A 23722-nucleotide genomic window follows, 5' to 3' on the forward strand; every position below is an offset into this window, starting at 1 on the left:
AGAAAAGGAAGGGAAGGGAAGGGAGGGGAGGGGAGGAGTAAAGGAAAAGCGGGACAAATTCTTTGCCAGCAGTAAAGAAGGGAAGAGATTCCAAACTGCAACAGAGTGAGGGAGGAGTTGGCAGCAGCAGTTATCAGCAGAAGCTGCTACCACCCTGAGGCTGAAGAACAGATATGGGAGACCCTCTATAAGGAGGGGAAGGGGGTCTTCGAAGTTAAAGAAAATGACTCTAGGAACAGGTGCAGGGATTTCGTGGTTTTGTTGAGGTGTGGGGGTGCTAGGAACACCAAAATACAAGGGTATAGGGCAGAGGTCTGCCTCGAAAGAATTCGACCAACTCAAGCCTTCTTTCAGCAGAGACAAAGTTTATTGTGACACCAATACAAGCGGGCCAGATTTTAAGAATCTGAGCATTTGATGAGGATCAAAATGGTACTTTTACACAGAAAGACTGTGGGAAGATCTGGATGGGATCTAGGAGTGGCAAGTGGCCTGGGGTGGTCGGGAGGTAACAGAGAGAGGGGTCTAGATGGGCTTAAGGAGCAGAGATGTTCCAGGTCTCTTCCGGCAGTCCTCACTCATGCTGTTATTGTCGATCAGTCATGTATGACTTTTCGTGACCCCATTTGGGGTTTTCTTGGCAAAGATCCTGGAATGGTTTGCCATTTCCTTCTCCAGCTCATTTGACAGATGAGGAAACTGAGGCAAACAGGGTTAAATGACTTGCCCAAGGTCACACAGCTAGTAAGTGTCTGAGGCTGGATTTGAACTCACAAAGATGAGTCTTCCTGACTCCAAGCCCAGCATTCTACCCACTGTGCCACCTAGCTTCCACTGGTCATCACTTCCCTCTAGGTGCGGTAGAGTGAGCACTGACCCTGGAGCCATAGGACTTGACTTCAAATCCCACCTCTGATACTACCTGGGTTGCCTTGGGCAAGTAGGCTTCAGTTTCATCATCTATGAAATGGGGTGTGGGCAGGGCATGGGGAGAGGTTTAAACTAGATTAAATTACCTCTGAAGTCTCTTCTAATTCTAGATCTATGACTAGAAGACCCCTACAATTCCTTCCAGCTCTCAATCCTGTGATCCAAGGATTTCACTGAGAGCAAATAGAGACCACAGAGGGCCTTTCTCCCCCTACCACCCAGCCACCACCAGCACCAACACCTTATCTGTGAGTCTCATTTGGGGGAAAGACTCTAGCCAACAATCACAGCCACCGCCCAAGAGAGGTATTTTCCTAAAAAGAAAATACTTCTGTCTGTGTTTGCTCCCTAGACTCTCCACCCTAAGCAGTGGGATGAACCACTTCCCTCTCCACCCTCCTCTTCCCTGGGGCAGTGGAGGGAGGAGAGTAAGACATCTAGTCAAAGGAGTCTCCAGGAATCTCCCCACATACCATTCCCCAAAGGAGACAGTGCTCTCTACACCCTAGCCCAAAGCTAAGTCCCTTCCCACTCTCAGTCTACCTCACAGGAGATGACAGTGCGTATTTCAAAAGGAATTGATCCTTTTCGCAAAGCCAACCTGTGTGTACTCCCAGAATGCCAGGTATCCAGGCACAGCACCCTGGGGCCCATACCACTGTTGCTGTCTCCCTACAGACCAATAGGGCATCCTAGGCTGCCCCTGAGTTCCCTGCTCTCTGCCTTTGGGAACAAGAAGAAGGTTAGAGTTGGGGGTGACAGTGGCTCCCTGTTTCCCCTCTCTCCTCTCCTCCAGCAGTGAGCTTAGAGATTGGGAAATTATAAAATTGCAGTATGGGGGGGGGGCTCCTGCCCCTCACTCCCAACAGCCTGTGAAGATGCTGCCTTGACACTTTGCAGATGTGATGTGTCAAAGATGGTCATCTGTAAACCTTGAGTTCTCAAACTCTGGTGAGACCTCTCTATTTTCCTCTCAGTTTTGGAATTACCTCTAGAGCCTGAGGCAACCTCCACCACCATCTTTGGCACTTCTAGTTTCTGGAAACTTCTCTCTGAGCCCTAGACCTGGTCACAGGATTTAAAGCTGAGAGGACCAACTTGTCCTTCACTTTCATTTTACAAATGAAGAAACTGAGACCCTGGAGGCTTAAGTGAATCACCCAAAGTTGTTCTCATCCATAGTTGTAGGGGGAAGGTTTAGGGAGAGCATTAATGGTCCCTCTCTCTTACTTGTCCCCACCCCATCCACACTATGGCTTCTCCATAGGTTTGCCTAAGACTCAGATTGGAACCATGGACCTAAGACTGACTGTGGGGAGGAGGGTCCAGTTCCCAGCCTGTTCCCTTCAAGCTTTCCCCTACAGTAGGGTTCTTAACCTGAGCTCCAAGACCACCCCCCCCACTCCAAGGAGGCCATGTATAGATTTCAGGGTTTCTGTGACCTTGAATGGGGAAAATAATGACATCTTTATTTTCACTAACCTCTAGCTGGAATTAGCATTTCTTTCAATTATGAATGAAAGCAACAAGATATGGAGATGAAGAAGCCCATAACCTCCAAAATAAAATTTAAGAAGCCCTGCAAAGACAGTTGTCAGATTTAGTCTCTGGTCCCTATATTTTTCCCTGTGCACTATTAGATGGAAAGATAGCAGCAGGGAACAGACATCTAAGGGCCGGGGGGGGGGGGGGGAAATAACAAAGAAACCAAAATGATAGCACTCTAAGTCCCAAGTCAATGGATGATGGCTTTTAGGAGCATAGATTTACAACTGGGTGAGAGAACCTCAGAAATCATCAAGTCCAATCTCTTCATTTCACAGATGGGGAAACTGAGGCCCAGATGGTAGACTACAGAGTTCTTTCAGGACTTGTCCTGTAAAGAAAGCTTAATGACACTCTGCTAGAATTTATGTTTGTGGAGAATCAAAGCCTTGGGGTCCCCCTGGCCCCTAAGGGCATGTTTCACACTTCTAAGATGCAAGTACATTAGGCAGAACGCTGGGGCTCAGGACCCCTCTATTCCTTCTTCCACAGTCCCAGGCAAAGGGGGGATGTTCTTTCTCCCTGACCTACTCTTGGCAGTCCTACAGGGGTTTCACCTTCTAGGACAACATAGGACTCCAGTTAGCATCTCTGAGTCAACAAGCTTTATTAATTGGGAAGAGTGGGAAGCCAGAGAGCTTAGATAGGGTTGGGGGAAGGGGCTACAGAAGGAAGTTGAAGGAGGGAGAAACATAAGCAGGGTCCCACGTGAAGTCACTAAAAAGTGGCTTTCCTCTTGCTTCTTGCTCAGGCCACTGGGCCTCCTTTAGCGGGTAGATTGGTGGACTTGCTCCCGGGAAGAGATGACCTTGCCATCCTGCACCTCCTCCACAATGGTACGCACCTGGCGGGTGGTCACAGCTGCAGAAGAAGCCAAGAGATGCAGACATTTGGTGACATGGCCAAAACTAGGTCAGAACCCACCTTCTTAGCTACAGTAGAGCACGTCCGGCCAGAGCATGCTCACCTCCTGGGATTATACTCCATTTAGAGTGGGACAACTTGGATGTCTTTTGTATGTTGTTCTAATCAATGTATGCACATAATTGTTTATGTGCTGTCTCCCCCACTAAAATATGAGCTTTTCTTTGTCTGTATTGTTCCTGGCACACAGTAAGCACTTAACAGATGTTTGTTGACTGTTTCCCACCCTGTTCCCCAGTCTGTAAAACCAATTCCTCCTTCAAGATTCTTCTACCAACTTCTCCCAAGCTCATCAGTCCCTCCCTCCTCCCTTCTTCTCTTAGCACAGCTGATGTTCTCCATCTCCAACTCAGATGACTCCCCTTGTTACCTGTACATCCACAGTTGGCCATTTCCCCCATATAGAATGACTGGTTAAACCTTCCACACCCTCTCCTTTACTCTCCATCCCCTAAGCTGATTCGGCCATGTGTTCAACAGGCAGTAATACCACTTAGGATACTGCCACATTAGATTACAAGATAGGGATAGGAGATGGGAACTGGACTGGTTTTCATTAGTATAGGGAACTCCCAAGAGAGGAAACTCCCTCTACCATCACAGATCAGCACCTTTTCTGCAACTTGTTGCCTTAGAGAGTTGTCTAGATCACTGAGAAATCAAGTTGTTTACCCAGGGTAGACAGCCAGTATATGTCAGAGGAGAGACTTGAATTCAGGTCTGCTTGACTTCTAGGCTGGCTTGCTTACTACTTTGCCACACTGCTGCTCATTGCTGAATTGGTGCTCTTAAATCATCCTCTTGTGTAACTAAATTGCAAACTTCTCCCAGGCAGGGGCTGCTACATTGCCTGGACACACCCACCCAACAGCCTGGGAGCAGCTTGAGAATGGGGATTTTGTCTCACATATTGGACTGAGATGTCCCAAAGGGCCAGATTCAGCTCTCCCTGATGTCCTTCCTTTATTCCCTGCACAGCATGTGTCACAGGCCTCTGACTGGCTTCAGTGACAGTAAATGATGAATGACTAACGATTTCTCTACTTTCTCACCCTGCCCCTGTGGTTTTGTCATGGTTTCTAACTCCACCTGGACATAACTGCACCAACACCCCACTGAACCTCTACAGAGGTGCCCAGAGCCCAAAGGGCCTCCTTTCCAGCTGTTACTGTACTTACATTCTTTGGGTTTGTACTGAGACAGGCTGTGGGAGAAGAGAAAGAATATATTAGATGTGGGTACCTGGGATTTAGGCTTCTGAGACTTCTCAAAATCAAAGGAACCTGCCTCCCCTTCCACACACACACATTCCACTGTTTCCACAGGGGTCATAAGCAGGGAGACAGAAAGGGTAGCTACCATGGAGACAAGGTGACAGATAGGGCCCAGTGAGGGATAGGTTTGGTTTTGTTTTGTTGGGCTAGGCAATGGGGTTAAGTGACTTGCCCAGGGTTTCACAGCTAGTGCATGTTATGTGTCTCAGGCCAGATTTGAACTCAGGTCCTCCTGACTCCAGGGCTGGTGCTCTATCCACTGTGCCACCTAGCTGCCGTGGGACATGGTGTTTTTGGTTGCTGTTTTTTTTTTACTGTTTTTGACAATGCACATCTTTTTAGCACCAGAACATTCCGCTCTCCTTGTCGCAGAGATATTTATCTTGCTAGACATCGAGGCTCAAAGTCTCTGACGGATGGGGGCTGCCCTCGTCCCTAGTCACGGCTCTCACCATCAGCCTTTCACCCTCCACCCGCAGCACCTCGGGCCCCCTCATAGCTCGCTCACTCACTGGGCATCCTCTCCCTCCAACAGGCGGCGGTAGGTGGCGATCTCCTGCTCTAGCCGGGTCTTCACATCCAGGAGGACCTTGTATTCTTGGTTCTGCTGCTCCATCTCACAGCGGAGCTGAGCCAGCTGCTCCTCCACGCTGCTGATGAGCCCCTGGATCTGGGACAGCTGGACGCAGTAGCGGCTCTCTGTCTCAGCCAGGCTGCCCTCCAGGGAGGCTTTCTGGAGGAGGAGAGAAGAACAGGGAGTCATCGACTTGTTCCCCATCCTTCCATGGAGCTCAGAAGTCGTAGGATCATAGAATTAGAGTTAGAAGAGAACTCAGTGGGCATCAAGTCCAGCCTCCTCATTTTACAGTTAAGGAAACTGAGTCTCAGAGAAGCCAGATAGCTAGTATCTAGGATGCGATTGGAACCCACATCTGTATCACCCTGCCTCCTTTTTTTTTTTTTAGGCAATTGGGGTCAAATGACTTGCCCAGGGTCGCACAGCTAGTAAGTGTCAAGTTTTTGGTCTGAGGATGGATTTGAACTCAGGTCTTCAGGGCTGGTGCTCTATCCACTTCACCACCTAGCTGCCCTCCTGCCTCTTTTTTTCACTGCATCATGTGGGGACTCACAGCTAGTAAATATCTGAGGTGGGATTTTAATTCAGGTCCTCTTGGCTCCAAGCCAATCCTTCTATCCACCTATCCTAGGTGGCTAGGTCTAATCTACAAGCTGGGGCTGGAGGCACCTATCGTGGGGCATCAAGCATGGGGTACCTACCATGCTGAGCTGAGACTGCAGCTCAATCTCCAGGGCTTGAACGCTGCGGCGGAGCTCAGAGATCTCGCTCTTGCCACTCTGCAGGAGCTCAGTGTTGGTGGCTACTTCTCGGTTCAGCTCTTCGGTCTGGAGAAGAATAAGAGAAACAGATTTAGAATGAGTCAGCATGAGCCCCCTCACTATAGCCTGAGTTCAGGGTCCCTGATCCACCTATCTACACCCAACAGGGTTGGCAACCCTCCATAACACAGGCTAGACTCGAATTCCACAAGGCCAGGCCAGCAGATCATGTCAGGGCTCTGATGTCCCCTCCCTAAAGAAAAACAGTCCAGATAGACTCCCCTTCCTTAACCTATATAGGCCCCTGGCAAGAGCCCCAGTTTAGTACCCACCTTGCTAAAGAACCAGTCCTCAGCATCCTTGCGATTCTTCTCTGCCATCTTCTCATACTGGTCACGCATTTCAGCCAGGGTTCGGCTCAGGTCCACGCCAGGGGCTGCATCCATCTCCACATTGATCTCTCCACCCACCTGGCCTCTAAGGGCATTCATCTCCTGTGGACAATCATAGGGGACATCTGGAAGGGAGCCTTCAAAGGCCATATGGTCCAACCCCCTCATTTTACAAATTAAGAAACTGAGGTCTAGAGGAAGCTGTTATTTGTCCAATGTCACACAAGTAGTAAGTAGAAGATTGGAGATTTGAACCTAGGTCCTTGAATTCCAATTCCAACATTATTTCAGCGTTTAATAATAGTAATGGCATTTATAAAGTTCTCTAAGGTTTGAAAAGCACTTTACATATATTATCTCAGCTGATATTTCCAATAACTCTGTGAGATAGATGCTGTTATTATCCTCATTTAATAGCTGAGGAAATTAAGGACAGAGGTTAAGTGACTTCAACAGCTGGTAAGTTTTTGAAGTTGGAACTGAACTCAGTTCTTCCTGGTTCCAAGTCCAGCTTTCTACTCACTATACCACTTAGCTGCCTTAGATTGAGAGTCCAAGGGTCACTGGGCCCAACCCTCTGGTCTTCTATATAGGAAACTGAGTCCCAAGGAGATTAAGTGACTTGCCCAGGGTCACACAGCTAATAAATGGCTGAAGTCTGCTTTGAAGTCAGGTGTCCTTGCCTCCAAGGTCAGCAATTTCCACTATTCACATTGCCACTTTTATCACTGCATCATGCTAGGACTCAGCTCCGGGGCATCTCTGACCAATGGCTCCCTAAGACAGGCCCCTGCTGGCTGCTCGGCAGAGGATAAATGGCCCTTAGCTCTCAGCTCAGCTCCCATCTCCCCACACAGGAGGGTACCTCCCAAGATTGAGTTTTTACCAGTTTCCTCAGGAGATTCAGGGCTCCTAGGTTTCACACAACCTTCTTCTAGCCATTCCTTCTCTGTATTTCCCTTCAGTTCCTTGGAGTTTGATTTGTACTTTATTTTTTTTTTATCCTTGCTCCTCTGTCTCCTCTGAGGTATGTCCAGTCTCCCCCTTCCCCCATCAGACTGGGAGCTTCCTGAGGTCAAGGACTTTGTCTCCACCCCTCAGAATGGGAATTCTCTAAGGATCAGAGCTCCCTCCCTGGCCTTACAAGGTTTGGCACACATTAGACTATCAATCCTTGTTGACTGACAATGTGGCTAACACTGAACCCTGACTGTACCTTTCCCAACTTTCTAGTCAGTCTCTTCTGGCATCCCTAAGCCCACAGAATGTGTAATTTACTTGCTGTCCATCTCACCCTCTCTTGGGCTCCCACTGCCCCTTCTTTAGACTTACCTCCTCATGGTTCTTCCTGAGGTAGGCCAGCTCCTCCTTCAGGTTTTCAATCTGCATCTCCAGGTCAGCCCTGGACAGGGTCAACTCATCCAGCACCCTGCGCAGGCCATTGATGTCAGCCTCCACGCTGGTACGCAGGGCCAGCTCTGTCTCATACCTGCAACAAGAACCAGAGAGGTCAGGAAGATATACACAGCATCTCTAGAAACCAACCCTTCTCTCTACAGGAAACGAGGGCCCCAGTAGGAATGGTTAGTCCTAGAGGATGACCATAGGAACTAAGGCAGGAATGATGTCACCTAAGGACTCAAGGTAACTGTGGCAATTGGGGGAGGGGGGTGTCAAAGCACTATTCCTTACCTGCCCTTCTGTCTCCTCTCTCTCTCTCTCTCCTTTTTTACAAGATGATAGGATTTAGAGGTAGAAGGACCATTAGAGATTACTAAGTCATTTTACAGATGAGGAAACTGAGACCCACAGTGGTTTAACAACTTGCCCAAGGTTACCCAAGTAAGAAACAAACAAAGCAAGGATTAAACCCTAGACTTTCTGATTCCACATCCAATGGTCTTCACCCTCTGCAATGCTACCTCCTCATTCCACCTTTCTTTTCTCTCTCTCCCTCCCTCCCCCCAACCCCCTTTTCCTCTGCCTGAGATCTTCCAGGCAGTTCCAGGGACTCCATAAAAGCTGCTGGCCTAGAGACTAAGGGGCAGAAAAGCAGCAAGTCCTCCACCCTCTAGGGTCCCCCTCCCTGGCCCAAAGACCCTGCCAAGAACTCAGGAAAATGACCAACCTCAGGAAAACCTGAAGCAGTGTTTCATTGGCAGTAGAACAGCTCAGCTGCCCCAGCCCCTCTGAATGAATATGCCTGATTGGGAGGTACTAGGGAGGTCCCAGACCACCCCCCTCCAACAAGCATATAGAAGAGAGATATAAATGACAGAGGACTCCCAGGCCCAGCCCATAACTCACTTGGTTCGGAAATCATCAGCAGCTAGCCGGGCATTGTCAATCTGCAGAAGGATGTTGGCGTTGTCCACAGTGGCTGCGAGGATCTTAGTGGGGGCAGACAGAAGGCAAGGATGAGTTGGGGGGAGGTAGCAAAGACAGACTGGATTCCAGATAACTAGATTGTCCTCAACCCATAGACTGTCCCCCAGAAGCGGGCATCAGAAAAACAGACCCCACTCCCACCCACCCCACACACACACATGCCCCCTCTGGCCTTAACTGCCATACCTGATGCTAGGTTTATGAGACAAGTTTTCCTTCCCAGGGGCACCGGATATTGGCACCGCCTTCACTCAGACCCTCCCTCCCTAGCTCCTCCTTCTCCATCCCACCAAGATAATTGCTCTGAGGTTGCTTCAGGGAGCAGACAGGAGCTGAGTAGGAGTTGAATGAGCTGAAACTTGCCCCCCTTCTCCCAACACAGCCCCCAACACCCCCATGCTCTGACTTATGTGGAGAGGAAGCTGCACGCTAGTGGGGAGGAAACCTGAGGGTACCTGAACCAGGGACAGCAGGCTTCAAAACTTGGTGTTGGGCATAGGATGGATTAGAAATGTCAGAGCAGAAGAACTTAGAGATCAAGTGTCTTAGAAATCATAGGAGCATAGATGTCAACTGGAAGATGCCTGGGAGGTCATTTAATCCAACCCCCCTCATTTTACAGAAGAGGAAACTGAAGCTCAGAAAACTTAAGTGACTTGCCCAAGGGCACCCAAAGAGTAAACTGTTGAAGCTGGAATTTGAACCCAGGTCTTCAGACTCCAAATCCTGTGTGGTTTCCATGACCTCATTCTGCCACTCTGGCCCAACCCCCTCAAGGGTAGGAAAACTAAAGCCCAGGGAAGATGCCCAAAGGAGATACTGAGGCAGACATCAAATTCAAACCCAGAAGAGCTTGGCAAATAAGCAGCCAGCATCCCAGGGATGCCTCAATCCTCAGATCCTCCCTTCGGCTTTCCTTCTTTCAGGAATGCTCAGAAAAAAAGCCTCAGCCTCTGGAAGAGGGAGCCGAGGAGGAATCCCTGAATTCTCTATACAAGGTATTGGAGATACCTACAGAGCACTCACTGAAGCCTTCAGCGGCCTTGGAGACATTCTTAGCCTGAATCCTTCCTTAGATGGCAGCATCTACCTCCTCCTAGTAGCAGGTGACTTGGCCCTCAACCAAGTCACATTAGCCCATCCCCAACTTTCATTCTCAGTCCCAAGAGATTTGGGGAGTCAGAACAGGACTTCACCCTTGACAAGAAGAGGAGGCCATTTGTCTCCCCTGCACCCAGCCTCAAGGAGAGACCTGAATTGAGGACATCTCTATGGCACAGGTGGTAAGCTATTCCATCCCTCCCAAAGGACCAGTCATGATGCTTCAAGGGAATCCTACCTCAAAGGACTATAGATTTAAGCCTTGAAGGGAGCCCTTAGGGATCATCCATCCAACCCCCTCATTTTACAGATGAGGAAATGAAGGCACAGCAGCATTAAGCCCGATGTCACAGAGATGGTTAAGTGTCCCACAGTGGGATCCAAACCAGGAATTCTAGCTCCAAAAGCAGCTCTTTTTCTACTGAACACAGCTTCTTTTTGCCCTCTCATCTAGGAAACCCTCGATGTCTTATTCGAAACTTTCTCTGTGCTCTGGCAATATATAAATAACAAACTGAGAGACCTAAGCCTTTGCTATTAACTCAACTGTGTGACTTTGGGCCCACCTCTGTGGGCCTCAGTTTCTCCCTTTATAAAAGAAGGGGGTCAGAGTAGGTGTTCCTTCCAGCTTCTAGGATTTTATGAGACATATATGCATGTGTGTGTGTGTGTGTGTGTGTGTGTGTGTGTGTGTGTGCTGGACGTGGCAGGGTGGTACCTTATTCTTCAGGTCCTCGATGGTCTGATGGTAGCCACTGTAGTCCTTGGCAGGCCCAGGTGCCTGCTTCTGGTACCAGTCCCGGATCTTCAGCTCCAGATCAGTGTTGGCCTCTTCCAGGGCACGCACCTTGTCCAGGTAGGAGGCCAGGCGGTCGTTGAGGTTCTGCATGGTGGCCTTCTCCCCCCCAGCCAGGAGGCCATCCACACCACCAAAGCTACTCCCATAGCTGCCCCCCATCCCACTGCTGAAGCCGTAATTGCCAGAATAGCAGCTGCCTCCATAACCTGCCCCTAGGCTTCCTCCTGAGACCAGCCTGGATGAGGAGACAGAGCCAAAGCTGCTGCCTGGAGCCCTGTAGGAGGCTCTGGAGGAGCTCCCCCCAAGGCCCGAGGAGCCCTTAATGGAGCTGGAGGTGGTGTACTGGCGGATGGTAGTGGTGGCCATGGTGAGGGAAAGAGAGAAAGCCTACTCTGGCTTGTCACACGAGGAGGAGCCGGGACTGAGAGGTGTGTGTCAGCCGTGATTGCTCTCCCCCTGCCTTTATACCCAGGCCAGTGGGCGTAGCGATAAAAGCCCTCGCTTTTTTTTGTTTCCATTCTCCTCGGCTTTCATCACAGCTTGGCCTCCTGCCAGCACCCAGGTGGCTCGCTTTCCCCCCCATTAGTATCCGGGGGTTTGCCTTATTTCTTCAGATCCTCAAACTGGGCGTTCGTTCATGTGTGTGCGTGTATGTGTATGTGTGAGCGCTGTTCGTGAGTATGTGTACCTCTCTGTGCTCAGACACCGTCACCTGTGATTCAGGCTGGACCGGGGCCCTGGGCTATGCTTTCCCATGACCTAATGAGGAAGAAAGAGGAGCTCCAGAGAAGTCGTGAGCAGTGAGGGCCCTCCCAGGTGGCAGCAGCAACAGCAGGAGGAGGGGAAGGAGGCAGGAAGGCCTGGCTCTGCCACTCCAGGCACTGGATCTCAGGTGACCTAGATTTGCCAGTGAGCAGCCCTAGGTTGGGTTTGCCTTATAGGGAAGGAAGAAGAAACATCCAGCTACCAGAAGAAGCAGCCCCACAGTATGAGGCAAGAGCAGGGAAGGCTCACCCCTGGGCTGGTCCAACCTATTCCCAAATATCTCCCAACCCCAGCTGTGGCTAAGGAATCCCTGAGCCCACACTGGAGGCTGAATATCTCGAGCCCCATCCCCTTCCCCTGCTTAAATCAGGCAGCACTTACTGGCCCCACCAGGTGACAGCCTGAAGAAGGGTCAACCTTAAACAATCCCCCTACCCAGCCTTGCCCACCCCTACCCCTTCAGAGCCATACCTAGGACTAGGCTCACCTGGGGCAAAGGGAACATGGTCTGGGAGGAGGAAAGAACATGGCAGGGGCACAGAAGACAGGACAGCCACCCATGGACCGACTCTCACCAGGAGCAGGTCCCAGCTTGGGACCACAAGGCAACGTGCCTGGACAATGGTACCTCCATGGAGGAAGCACCTATTCCCGAAGAGGAAGCACCCCCTTCACATCAGCACGCTGGGGCAATGTTCTATTCAGCGTACCAGGACATGACTCGGATGCCACTGTCTCCTAGGGCAGACCTCTGGTAGCCATGTCCCCATTCTACCAGATTCTACCCCAGGTCCCAAGTCTAACTCTTGAATTTTCAGAGAAGGTACCAAATCCATCCCTCCCCATAGGCTTGGCACAGACGTTAGTCAACCAACCAGTACCTATTAAGCACCTACTGTATGCCAGACACTAGGCACGGCACTGGGAACTCAAAGGCAAAAATGAAACAGTCTTTGCCCTGATCCGTACTCATGCCAGGGTCGAAGTCCTTACACTAGGCCCACTTCCAGTATAAATGGGCTAAGCCCACCTGGGTGCTAAAAAGAGAGTTTATTTAATGTATTGGGGAGAAAGGAGCAAGAAAAAGCACTTAGCCAGGATGAAAGGAAAGAGATGGGCAGAGAGAAAGTGAGGGAAGGGATGAAAGAAAAGTTATGGTGAGGAAGAAATTGCTCTTTCATCTACTCTGATCACACAAGGTCCAAGTAGATTCTAGGAGTCCTCATATGAGTGGGAAGTCTCCTCTAGGCACTAAACTTCCTCAGCGTCAACTGTGTACTTGGGAATGCCTCAAAGGACTGTGGGGGTGGGGGGAAGGACTGGCTTTGACCCTGAACTCACTGAATCAGCTAGAAACCAAAGGAACATTTCAGCTAGGCCTCACCCTCCCTGAGAGGAGAAGGTTCTGAGCTCATCTCCCCCTAATTTCACCATCAGCCATCATACCATTGCCAAGAGATCAGACACTGCTTCCTATAAATCAGGGTTTCTTAATCTGAAGTCTTTGTGCTTGGAACTTTTAATATTTTGATACCTGTGTTTCAATAGAATGGATTTCCTTCATAAAAGTCTATATTCTTATTTTGTTCATTTAAAAAGCATTATTCTGAGAAGTGGTTCATAGGATTCATCAACCTGCCAAAGAAGTCCATGACACGAAGAACATTAAGAACCCCTGTTCCAAACCTAAAAAGAGAGAAGAGTGAGGCTCCTCAGTCTCAGATGAGCCCTCAAGTCCTCCCCCACCCCCTTCTTTAGGTTCCCAGGCCCAGCCCTGGGTCCCAGGGTCCTGGACAGGCAGGCTGGGCGGAATGTGGTCGTGTCTGGGGCTGCCAGCTGCTTTCCCATCTCTCCAGGCAGGCCCAGACAGTCCCCTATTCTCAGCCAGATGAGATTCCTCAGTGTCCCAAGGACTGCCAGAGAGGAAGAACAAACAGGCCGCCCCCCCCCCCGCACGCAGGCACATACACCCACACCCAGCCAGTGAGGAGAGGAAGAGCCAGTCGGTCCTACACGGCAATGCTGCCCTCTGCAAATGCCCTACAGCTCCTTCTCTCTACTGAATCAGGCACAGTTTGGAAAGTGGGGTTGAGAACGTGACTGCAATGGTCAGGGTGGTATCATCAAGGTCTACCCTCTCTCTGTAGCAGGAGCCTCAGCCTCCATCTTTTCACAGACGCCCTGGGTTAAAAGGGCCAATGTTCTCAGGGAGTGCCCGGGGCACCAAAGAGAGGTCACAGTTTACAGGTAGGGAGGTGGGGCTCCTCCCACCTCGCAGTCGCTGGTGGGGATTCAAGCTGGCAGGTAAGCAATAGACACAGGCTTAGTTGGGTATGTGGGTGACAAGTCGATACCCAAGCCAGACACCTATGAAAAGCCGTGACAAGAGACACAAACTTCCCCCGCCTCGTCCCCCACACCTCTGATCTCATCTCTCTCTGTTTTGAAGTGGAATGCAGGAGAGCCCAAAGGTCCTCAGCTAATAACCAAACCAAACAATAACAAGGATTGAGCTGCAGAAAAGCTTTAATAGACTATGAACCCAGTGGGGTGGTAGGGGAATGGGGCAGCAGGAAGGCAGTATCAGAAAATGTTAGCTCAGAGACCAAGACACCGGCAGGGACCCCCTGCCACAGCGATGGAGGAAACACCCCCCTTTCTCCATGTTGCCCAGCAAGGTGCCTACTGCAGGCTTAGTGAGTAGAGCGGTGGACCTGCTCCCTTGAAGAGACCACTTTTCCATCCTGGACCTCCTCCATGATGGTGCGCACTTGGCGGCTGGTCACTATGGCTGTCAGCGAGTAGGGGAGCAAGGGGGTAGGGGTAGGGAGTGAGGAAAGGAAGGAAACAAAATGAGGAAAGCCCTGGCAGAGAATCCCTGTCTCTGCCCAAGCCTGCCCCAGAAGCCAGCCCCACCCCCTTTTCACTTGTAATCACTCTCACCCCACCTGCTCGGCAAAGATCTCCAGACCACTCGAGCAGAGGGGACTCTGGGCTTCACACCACCCCACCCTCTACCCACCTCCCCAACCAGAACTATTCCCAACCCCCTCCCAGAGAGAGACACTCCCTCTCTTCTAATGCTGACCACAGCTGTCCAGATGTACAACAGGTCAGGGTGTTCACTTACTATCTCGGCTGGACTGGGAGCTCAGAGCAGAAGAGTATTGGGAAGCCAAGCTGTAAGGGGGAGAGGAGGGGACCAGTTAAAACAGTGACTGCAGTGTGGGGGCCCAGAAAAGTCTTCTTGGGTACCATACTCTGATGCCCTTCTCAGCTCCAAGGTCCTCATCCTTCCCTGCTATCCCTCCCACCTTCCTAATGCATAAAGGGATTCTGTGGCACATGGAAGGTGAAGAGAATTAGAAAAATCAGTTCCCAAGGGGAGGAAATGAAGGAAGCCCAATATCCAGCACTACATAATAGCAGCTGAATGGTACAGTGGGTAGAGTCAGAAACACCTGAGTTCAAATCTGGCCTCAGATGCTTGATAGCTATGTGTTGCTAAACCTGTTTCCTCATCTGTTAAATAGGGATGATAATACATCTACCTCACAAGGCTGTTGTGAGGATTAAATGAGATAATTTTTGTGAAGCATTTTGCAAACCTTGAAATGCTATGTAAATGTTAGTTATTACTAGCAATAGAGACTCATGGCTTAATGGAAGGGCTCAGTGTAGTTGAGGTTTGTTACATTCAGGGGAAAAAATAAAACTGGGGAGGGTGGGGGATAGGAGGGGAGAAAAAAGTGAGAGCGAGTGAGAGCAAGAGAGAAGAAGGAGGAAGAGGAGGAAAGAGGAGAGAGAGAGAAGAGAGAGAGAGAGAGAGAGAGAGAGAGAGAGAGAGAGAGAGAGAGAGAGAGAGAACAAACTAGGATAGGGGAGGGCAGGCCCCAAGTTCATGAAAGATTTTATGAAGAAAGAGCTAAGTAAGTTGTTTTTTAAGTCCAATGAGAGACCAAACACAATGAAATGGGCTGTTTTAAAGCAGGAGAGATTGTGATTGGATAGCAAGAAGCACTTCTCTAACACGAGGGAAAGAAAGCCCAAGCATAAGTGATCCAAGTGGGTGCTAGAGCCTCCATTTGTAGAAATTGTCAGGAACAGAACAATGAGCCACCAGACCTAGATGTTTAAAAGGACACCCGCTTGGAGCCTGGGGCCTGACCCAGAAGACCTCTCAAGCTTCCTCTAAGGCTAAGGAGTATAGGATCATAGATTCAGAGGTAAAAGGGACCTCAAAGGTCATTGAGTCTAACCTTCTATAACCTTTGTTATCTAGCCTATGACCTTATAAGAGAATAATATATGATACCCATATGACCTTGGATAAGACACTTAACTACCTTGGGCCTTATTTTCTTCACCTGTAAAATGAGGGGACATATGATCCATTAAGGGCCCTTTATGTTTTAATCTCCTATGGTCCTGTTGGCCTGTGGGCAGCATGTCATAATGGATAGAGTGCCAGCCTTGGGGTCAAGAAGACCTGGGTTCAAGTCATGTCCCTGACACATACTACCTGTAACCATGGGCAAATTACTTAACTTCCCAGTGCCCCCCACCCCAGGTAACTCCTGAAGACTTCGTTGTCTGTGTGCATTGGTGGAGAGTTTCCGTACCAGGAGTTCTTTGCACAGGCTGAGACCTACCAATGATCCTATGACCTTTTAAATTGTGGATGGCCTGACCAGACAGTAACAAGGATCAAGCTGCAGAGATGCTTTAATAGAGAATGAACCCAGTGGGGTCCAGGGCAATGGAGCAGTAGGGAGCCAATGTAGGAAAGCGTCAGCTCAGAGACTAAGATCCTGGCAGGGATCCCTGCCACAGTGATGGAGGGAAAACGCCTCCTTCAGGAAGCCTCTCTTGTCCACCCCCCTTCCAGTTGGTAAAGATGCTCCTCCACCTCAGACCTCACATAATACTTTGTTCTGTACATTTCTGGTGGGCTGATATATTTTTGTTTAAGTTGTTCAATTCGTTTCACTCATGTCTGAATCTTCATGACCCCACTGAGGGTTTTCCTGGCAAAGATAAGGGAGAGGTTTGCCATTTCCTTCTCCAGCTCATTTTACAGATGAGGAAACTGAGGCAAATGGCATTAAATACACAGGGACAAGTAAATTCTACCCAAATAATATGTAAATTAATCACACACACACACACACACACACACACACACACCCCAAGAACTGATATACCCAATTCTACCATCCCCATCACTGCAAGCCAGGGTTTCTGAAGTAAGAATTTGTTAGGCCAGTTGAAGAATAGCCCAGGGGTCAGTGTAAATCAGTGGTCTTCTTCCATTTGGCACCACTTCTCTAGTCACACATAACCAGGGACCCACACTTCCACCCATCTGTTCATCCACCACCAGTGATTGGGAAGGACCTCCCTCTCACCTTGCCTATGCTCCAGCCTGCCCCAAACAGCTAGCCCAGCTCTCCCACTCTCTCACAGAGCCACCTGGCCTCCCCACTGGCCACTCACTGAGCATCCTCTCCCTCCAGCAGGCGACGGTAGGTAGCAATCTCCTGCTCCAGCCGGGTCTTCACGTCCAAGAGGATCTTATACTCCTGGTTCTGACGCTCCATGTCGCAGCGGAGCTCACTCAGCTGCTGCTCAATGCTGCTAATCAACCCTTGGAGTTGGGCCAGCTGGGCCCCATAGCGAGCCTCTGTCTCTGCCAGGGTGCCCTCCAGAGAGGCTTTCTGCAAGGGGGAGAGTGGAAGGCGGGCAGGCAATGAACCCTAGGACACTTTGCCCATTGACCCAGCAGCCAGCACATGCTCAAACAGCTCAGGGGTCACAGGACGACAAGAATATAGACCGAGAGCTAGAGGGGGCCTCAAGGCCAATCTAGTCCAACCACCCCATTTTACAGATAAGGAAACTGAGGCCCAGAAAGGAGAAGTGATTGCCTAAGGTTATGCAGCTAGCAAAAGCAGAGGGAGGGTTTCTGTCCAAGTCCTCTGATGATAAGATTTTGCCATGATCCCAAGCTGGCCTTGGAAGGAGAGAAAGTGGGACCAGGGAGCAAAGATGACAATGCCCACCATGCTGAGCTGGGACTGCAGCTCAATCTCCAGGTTCTGGACTGAGCGTCGCAGCTCTGTGATCTCTGTCTTGCTGCTCTGCAGGGCTTCCGTGTTGGTGGCCACTTCTCGGTTCAGCTCCTCCGTCTGAAATGGAATGTTCCCTTGGCTTAACAGGCTATCCCTGGTGAGGGACAGCCTGGAGGTGGAGGGACACAGGGACAAGACTTTGACCTCTCCCCAGCCACTGATCACTCTAGAAAACTTCCGATCTCCAGGTTCTTCTACCCCCTTTAGAGAGTACTGTGCATCCACATACAATAACAACAAGCCTTCTAGTACTTCTATTGTTCAGTCATTTTTCAGTCCTGTCTCACTCTCCATGACCCCTTTAGAGGTTTTCTTGGCAAAGATACTGGAGTGGTTTGCCATTTCCTTCTCCAGCTCATTTTACAGATGAGAAAACTGAGGCAGAGTTAAGTGACTTGCCCAAGGTCACACAGCTAGTAAATGTCTGAAGCTGGATTTGAACTTTGGAAGATGAGTCTTCCTAACTCCAGTCCTGAAACTCTCTCCACTGCACTACCCAGCTGCCTATAATAGCTCTTAAGGAGATACAAAGTTTAGATAAAATGCAATCTCTACTTTCATGAAACTTAAAGGAGAGTAGACATCATCATCATCATAGTTGACACTTACATCAAGCACTACGTTATTTAATTTACTATTATTATTATTATTAATATTATCTCACTTGATCCTTACAACAATCCCAAAAGGTAGGGGCTGTTGTTATCCCCATTTCACAAATAAGGAAACTGAGGCAAACAGAGTTTAAGTGACTTGTCCAGTCATACAACTAGTAAGTGTCTGAGACTGTATTCAAATTTAGTCTTCCTGACTCCAGGGCCAGCACCATCTAGACATAAGCACAATATGTAAACGAAAATACATAAGCATACTAGAAATGCACAGAACAAAGTAGTACGTGAGGTCTGAGGGGTAGGATCTTTACCAAGTGAAAAGATCAGGGAAGACTTCCTGGAGGTGACACTTGAATTGGGCTTTTGAGGATGGGTGGATATTCAACATTTATGACGCATTGCTTACAGTTACCTTATACTCCCGAAAATTCTGATGTGTATTGTTATTTGTATATACATCATCCCCTTTATTAGAAAGTAAACTGATTTAGGGCAGAGATAGTGTCTCTTTTGGCCTTTTGCAAGTGTTAGGCATTGAACAGGTATTTGTGGAATGAGTGAATGAATGAATGAATGAATGAATGAATGAATGAATGAATGACACACCTTGGTGAAAAACCAGTCCTCAGCATCCTTGCGGTTCTTCTCAGCCATCTTCTCATACTGATCTCGCATCTCAGATAAGATGCGGCTCAGGTCCACTCCCGGGGCTGCATCCATCTCCACATTGACATCCCCCCCAACCTGGCCACGAAGGGCATTCATTTCCTGGCAGAGAAAAGAATAGGAACATCGATCATGCCACTGGACATAGAGCAAAGGGATATTGCTTCCTCAGCACTATCCAGGGCTGGGGACATTCACTGGCAAGACCCTCTTAGCCCATTCCCAGTCAGTTCCAAGACCGATTCTTTCCCCATAGCATTTCAGTCAAGGGCTCAAGGAATACCAACTCATTCCCACTTTAGTGTGAGCCAAGCACCATCAGGAATGTTAATCTGCCCAGGGGGCAGGGGTGCTGGGCGAGGTACATACTGAGCTTCAAAGCAAAAGTGTAAGTGCTTTGGGGATTATCTGCCATTAACACTTAACCATTATGGCTAATTGTATTAGCTTAGATGTTATGTGGCAGAGAGCAAGGTCTGAAGGGAACTGGACACCAGACACCAGGTATAACCCGGAGTGAAGGGGGTGACTTTTGATGAAAGAAGTAGGAAATAGAGATGGTAGATGATTAGGAAAGGTTGGAGGTTGATCTGATGCCCAGGGAAGAAAAGCCTACCTTGGGGTTCTTAGCATAGTGAGGGGAGGACATGAGCACAGCAAGCACGGGTACAAATGTCACTTTTCTGAAGTCCAGCCTTACCTATTTTTCATGCTAACCTTCCTAATTATACCAATGCCTTGAGGCTCTAAGGGATAGACTTAGGGGAGGAACAGAGGCATCTCCTTTATGGGGGACAGGGAGGATCCATTGCTATCACCAGTAGCTAGGCAGTAGGTAATGGGGCTAGGATCCACACTAGGACACCTGGGGAGGCAAGGACTTAGCATGAAGAATCCAGGCCTATTTATAGTAATTCTCTGGAGTTCCTTCTCTGACTGAATTATACATAAGGAACAAGGAATGGAAAGACTGAGAAGGCCGTGGAGGACCACCCCCACCCCACCAAGGAACCATCCCACCCAAGCTTTCCAATTCTTCTAAGATTCCCTTACCTTCCATGGGTCATTATTTGGGCATCCCCAGCTCACCCCTAGTCTGTCTTCATCCCTCCCCATATCACCTCCTCATGGTTCTTCCTGAGGTAGGCCAGCTCCTCCTTAAGGTTCTCAATCTGCATCTCCAGGTCAGCCCTGGCCAGGGTCAACTCATCCAGCACTCTGCGTAGACCATTGATGTCAGCCTCCACACTCAGACGCAGGTTCAGTTCAGTCTCATACCTGGGAGAGTTGCAGAAGGTGAGTCATCTAACACTATGGACTCAGAGCATTATAGAATCTAGAGAAGAAAGAAATAGTCTACTCTATTCCCTTTATTTTACAGATGAGGTCACTGAGGAACCCATCAGGTTCATAGATCTCTGTGACTTGTCCTCTGGCAAGAAGATTTCCCTCTCCTTTTACCCTCTCCCTGGCAACAGAATCCTAACTCACTTGGTACGGAAGTCATCTGCAGCCAGACGGGCATTGTCGATCTGCAGGACCAAGCTAGCATTGTCAATGGTGGCGGCCAGGATCTGGGGAGGAGACAGACATGGTACTGGGGGCTGAGCAGGCAGACTTGGGTATCCCTTCTGCAGCTTCTCAGTCCACTGGGGTGGGCCAAATGACCCCCCACTACCCCTCTCACCATCTCCCAAGCTTTCTCCTGATGGAAGAAGTCTTAACTGACAGTATTCCACCTGTGGCTTTCTGGCCACCTGAGCTTTTGTAGAAAGTACAAGAGGAAGGAAGAGAGGAGTTCTAGACTCTAGTCTGGGATGTTCTAGAATCAAATCACTTTACCTTTCACAGACTCATCTTTAAAATGAGGGCGTTGGGTTCCTTCTAGTTCTAAGGCACTGAACTAGCACAGTACGATAGAAGGAGCTCTGGCTTCAGAGTAAGACCACCTGAGTCACTTAACCTCTCAGCCTCAGTTTCCCCATCTGTAAAATGAGGGGGGTTGGCAACTAGGTGGCATAAGGAATAGAGTGTTGGACCTGGAGTTTAGCAAGACCTTAGTTAAAATCCTACCTCAGACACTCACTAGCTGTGTGGGACTCTGGGCAAGTCACTTAAATCTTTCTCAGCCTCAATTTCCTCATCTGTAAAATGGAAAAAATAATAGCACCGACCTCCTGCAGCTATTGTGAGGGTCTACCGAGGACATACATAATGTGCTCTGCAAGTCTCAAAGTGCTTTACAAATGCTAGCTATTATTATTATTATTATCATTATTCAGTTTTAATCACTGGCTTAGATGGCTTCTGAGGTCCCTTCCTGCTCTAGGGCTGTGGCATCCTATGAGGATGAACTTCTCTGTGTTTCAGTTTCTCCATCTGTACAACCTGAGGAATCTCACCCTCCCCCAACCTCCTTCCCAGTGATGCTAAGTGAAATGAGTTAACAGGTACGAGATCCCCTGGAAGAATCCAGACTACACAAAGAAGGGAATTTTTTTTTTATCGTTGTTGTTGTTGTTACATGTCTGTTGTTACATGTTTGGAATGAGGCCAAGGATCTGGAAGCTCCCCCCATAAACATACACCTTGAACAAGGGCCCCTTTTGCCCAGACTAAGGCTCTAGACAGCAGGGGATCCCCCTGAGGTTTTCCCCCTTGAATAGACTAATTAACTTATCTGATCTGGCATCTTGGGCCCTCTCCATTTCCAGAAGGGAGATTCTTAGCCCTGCTAGTGAGTGGGAAGAGCAGAGCCAAGACCCTCAGCAGGGTGAACAGGAGAGCCAGGTTAGGTCTTTTTTGGCCCAAGAAACAGGGCAAGTCCAGACAAAAGTTGTAATTCTGTCCCCCACCCCCTGCCAGTCGAAGTCCAGCTCCAAAATTACTTTTAGAAAGCCTTTCTTGATTTACCAGCTGTGCGGTTTCCCTTGCTACCATAGGTCCATTTGCCCTCATCTGTTATGTTACTTGTTTGTGCTCCTGGGCTACAGGAGAAGGGAGCTGTGCCCGTGTCTAGCCACTGCATTCTTTCTGCCCATCAGACTGAGAGCTTCCTGAAGGGCATCGCTGAGGCTCACCTAGGCAAGCAGGACCTCCCCCAGCAGACTGAGAGGCCAAAGGAGTGCCCTGCTCTGAGAGGTCTCCTGCTTTTGGGACAAGCAGCACATACACACCCCAGACAGAGACAAAGGAAAACTTTTTTAAAACCAGGTACAAACAAGTGCAAGAGAATGGAATAATACATGGGCATGTAGGTGCTGAAAAAACCCAGAATAAAGGAGGGATCAGAGAAGGGTGTGGTTAAGCCAAGCAGGCTCCCTGGAGCGGGGAGGAGGGAGTATTGACTCTAAGATGGGCAAATGGGCCCTTCTAGATGAGAATGGAATGAGAAGGACATGCTGGGGGAGAGGACAGAGAATAGGAAACTGAAGTCAGATGGGGAACAGAGAATAGCTGAGGGCTCCTCAAAGCCACTCACTGGTATGTCGTCTGTCTCCTACCTTGTTCCTCAGGTCCTCAATGGTCTTGAAGTAAGGACTGTAGTCGCGGGCAGGCCCGGGGCCCTGCTTCTTGTACCAGTCCCGGATCTTCAGCTCCAGGTCAGTGTTGGCCTCCTCCAGGGCACGCACCTTGTCCAGGTAGTTGGCCAGGCGGTCATTGAGGTTCTGCATGGTCTCCTTTTCGCTCCCTCCCAGCAGGGCATCCCCTACACCATAGCTGGTGCCAAAACCCCCTCCCAGGCTACAGCTGTAGCCACCTCCATAGCCACCCCCTAGGCTGGAGGTGAAGCGGGATGAGGTGACAGACATGTTCCCACAACTGCCAGCCCCCAGGAGGCTCGGAGCAAGGCAGGCCCCCCCAACCCGGACTGAAGACATGCGGGAGGAACCGCCACCCAGTCCACAGAGGCCTTTCATGGACCCAGAAGTGGAGTACTGCCTGACAGTGGTAGTGGTAGCCATGTTGACAACTCAGCGTCCAGTTCAACTCAGTCTGACTCTGGACAGCAGGACCCCAGGGCAGCCCCTTTATACTCAGGACAGGGGTGGGGCCCAGGCTCTCTCACTCTTGAAGTCAGAGCCAAAATCTCAACAGTATAATTTGTCTCCTCACTCATTCCTGCATGGAGCCCCAGGGCTCCCAGAAGGACAAGCAATTTCTGACCCCCCTGAAACTATGTCCTTCTCTCCCTCCCCAGCTGCCCCAGGCCAGAGGCATAGCAGAGATTTTTTTTTATTGTCTCCTCCAGAGACAAAGGAGGCATAATCATCCTGCCTGACTAGCCCTGGGCAGCAGGAAAACAAGGGGACAAGCAGTTTCCTGGAACTTACAGCCTTCAATTAAGCCACGGATGAGCTCAGGGAGCTGTGTGATTTGGAGTGGAAAATAGCCCTGGTGATGGTGGAGGGAGGAGGCATCACCACCTTCTCCCAGCTCCATCCATGACACAGGCACCTTCCACCCAGAATCAGCTGGGCACCCTGCCCTATGTTGTTAAGCCACAAGTCACTCCTTTCACTCCTGTTCTCCCCAGACTGCAAGATATCTCCTCAGGACTTCAGGCAAAGGCCCCAGAGACTCCTTTAGAGGAGCCTGACCCTACCCAGCTGGATGGGAAAACAGAAAGAAACATATAGGAAACCGATTTAAGAACATTTAGAGACCTGCATAAAATAAACCAAGGATGGAATGATGAAGACTTGCATTCAAATACTGCCTTTGATAAATGTATGACCCTGGGCAATCACTTAATTTCTCTGAACCTCACTTTCCTCATCTGTAAAAGAAGATGAATTGGATTCAATATTGCTTCCAGCTGTAAATCTTTTGTCCTATAAATATGGCAGAAGCT

At 49.5% G+C, this 23722-nt stretch overlaps 2 protein-coding genes across 2 annotated transcripts; both read right to left on the reverse strand.

Annotated features, from left to right (window-relative positions):
* Positions 1–3065: 3065 nt before the first annotated feature.
* LOC110198485 (keratin, type I cytoskeletal 17) lies at positions 3066–11139 on the reverse strand. Its single transcript, XM_020972786.2, has 8 exons — positions 10611–11139; positions 8711–8793; positions 7736–7892; positions 6344–6505; positions 5952–6077; positions 5186–5406; positions 4578–4603; positions 3066–3336 (listed from the first exon to the last, which is right to left on the reverse strand). Exons 1-8 carry the CDS (start codon positions 11055–11057, stop codon positions 3242–3244), a joined length of 1317 nt encoding a protein of 438 aa, XP_020828445.1. The 5' UTR covers positions 11058–11139; the 3' UTR covers positions 3066–3241.
* Positions 11140–13975: 2836 nt separating this feature from the next.
* LOC110198435 (keratin, type I cytoskeletal 42) lies at positions 13976–22950 on the reverse strand. Its single transcript, XM_020972709.2, has 8 exons — positions 22371–22950; positions 20359–20441; positions 19989–20145; positions 18808–18969; positions 17519–17644; positions 16953–17173; positions 14587–14636; positions 13976–14247 (listed from the first exon to the last, which is right to left on the reverse strand). The coding sequence occupies exons 1-8, from the start codon at positions 22830–22832 to the stop codon at positions 14150–14152; spliced, it is 1359 nt and encodes a 452-aa protein (XP_020828368.1). The 5' UTR covers positions 22833–22950; the 3' UTR covers positions 13976–14149.
* Between the last annotated feature and the right edge of the window lie 772 nt (positions 22951–23722).

Source organism: Phascolarctos cinereus, unplaced genomic scaffold (assembly GCF_003287225.1).
Source record: "Phascolarctos cinereus isolate Bilbo 61053 unplaced genomic scaffold, phaCin_HiC Scaffold_5;HRSCAF=322, whole genome shotgun sequence".
Classification (NCBI taxonomy): Eukaryota; Metazoa; Chordata; class Mammalia; order Diprotodontia; family Phascolarctidae; genus Phascolarctos; species Phascolarctos cinereus.

Excerpts from the sequence above, each read along its gene's own strand:
- LOC110198485 (XM_020972786.2), bottom strand. The coding sequence starts at position 11,057 with ATGGCCACCACTACCATCCGCCAGTACACCACCTCCAGCTCCATTAAG. Across the intron at positions 8,794-10,610 it reads TCGAGGACCTGAAGAATAAG|ATCCTCGCAGCCACTGTGGA; the intron begins GTACCACCCTGC and ends GCCCCCACTAAG. Across the intron at positions 6,078-6,343 it reads AGGACTGGTTCTTTAGCAAG|ACCGAAGAGCTGAACCGAGA; the intron begins GTGGGTACTAAA and ends ATTCTTCTCCAG.
- LOC110198435 (XM_020972709.2), bottom strand. The coding sequence starts at position 22,832 with ATGGCTACCACTACCACTGTCAGGCAGTACTCCACTTCTGGGTCCATG. Across the intron at positions 20,146-20,358 it reads GCAGATGACTTCCGTACCAA|GTATGAGACTGAACTGAACC; the intron begins GTGAGTTAGGAT and ends CAACTCTCCCAG. Across the intron at positions 17,645-18,807 it reads AGGACTGGTTTTTCACCAAG|ACGGAGGAGCTGAACCGAGA; the intron begins GTGTGTCATTCA and ends ATTCCATTTCAG.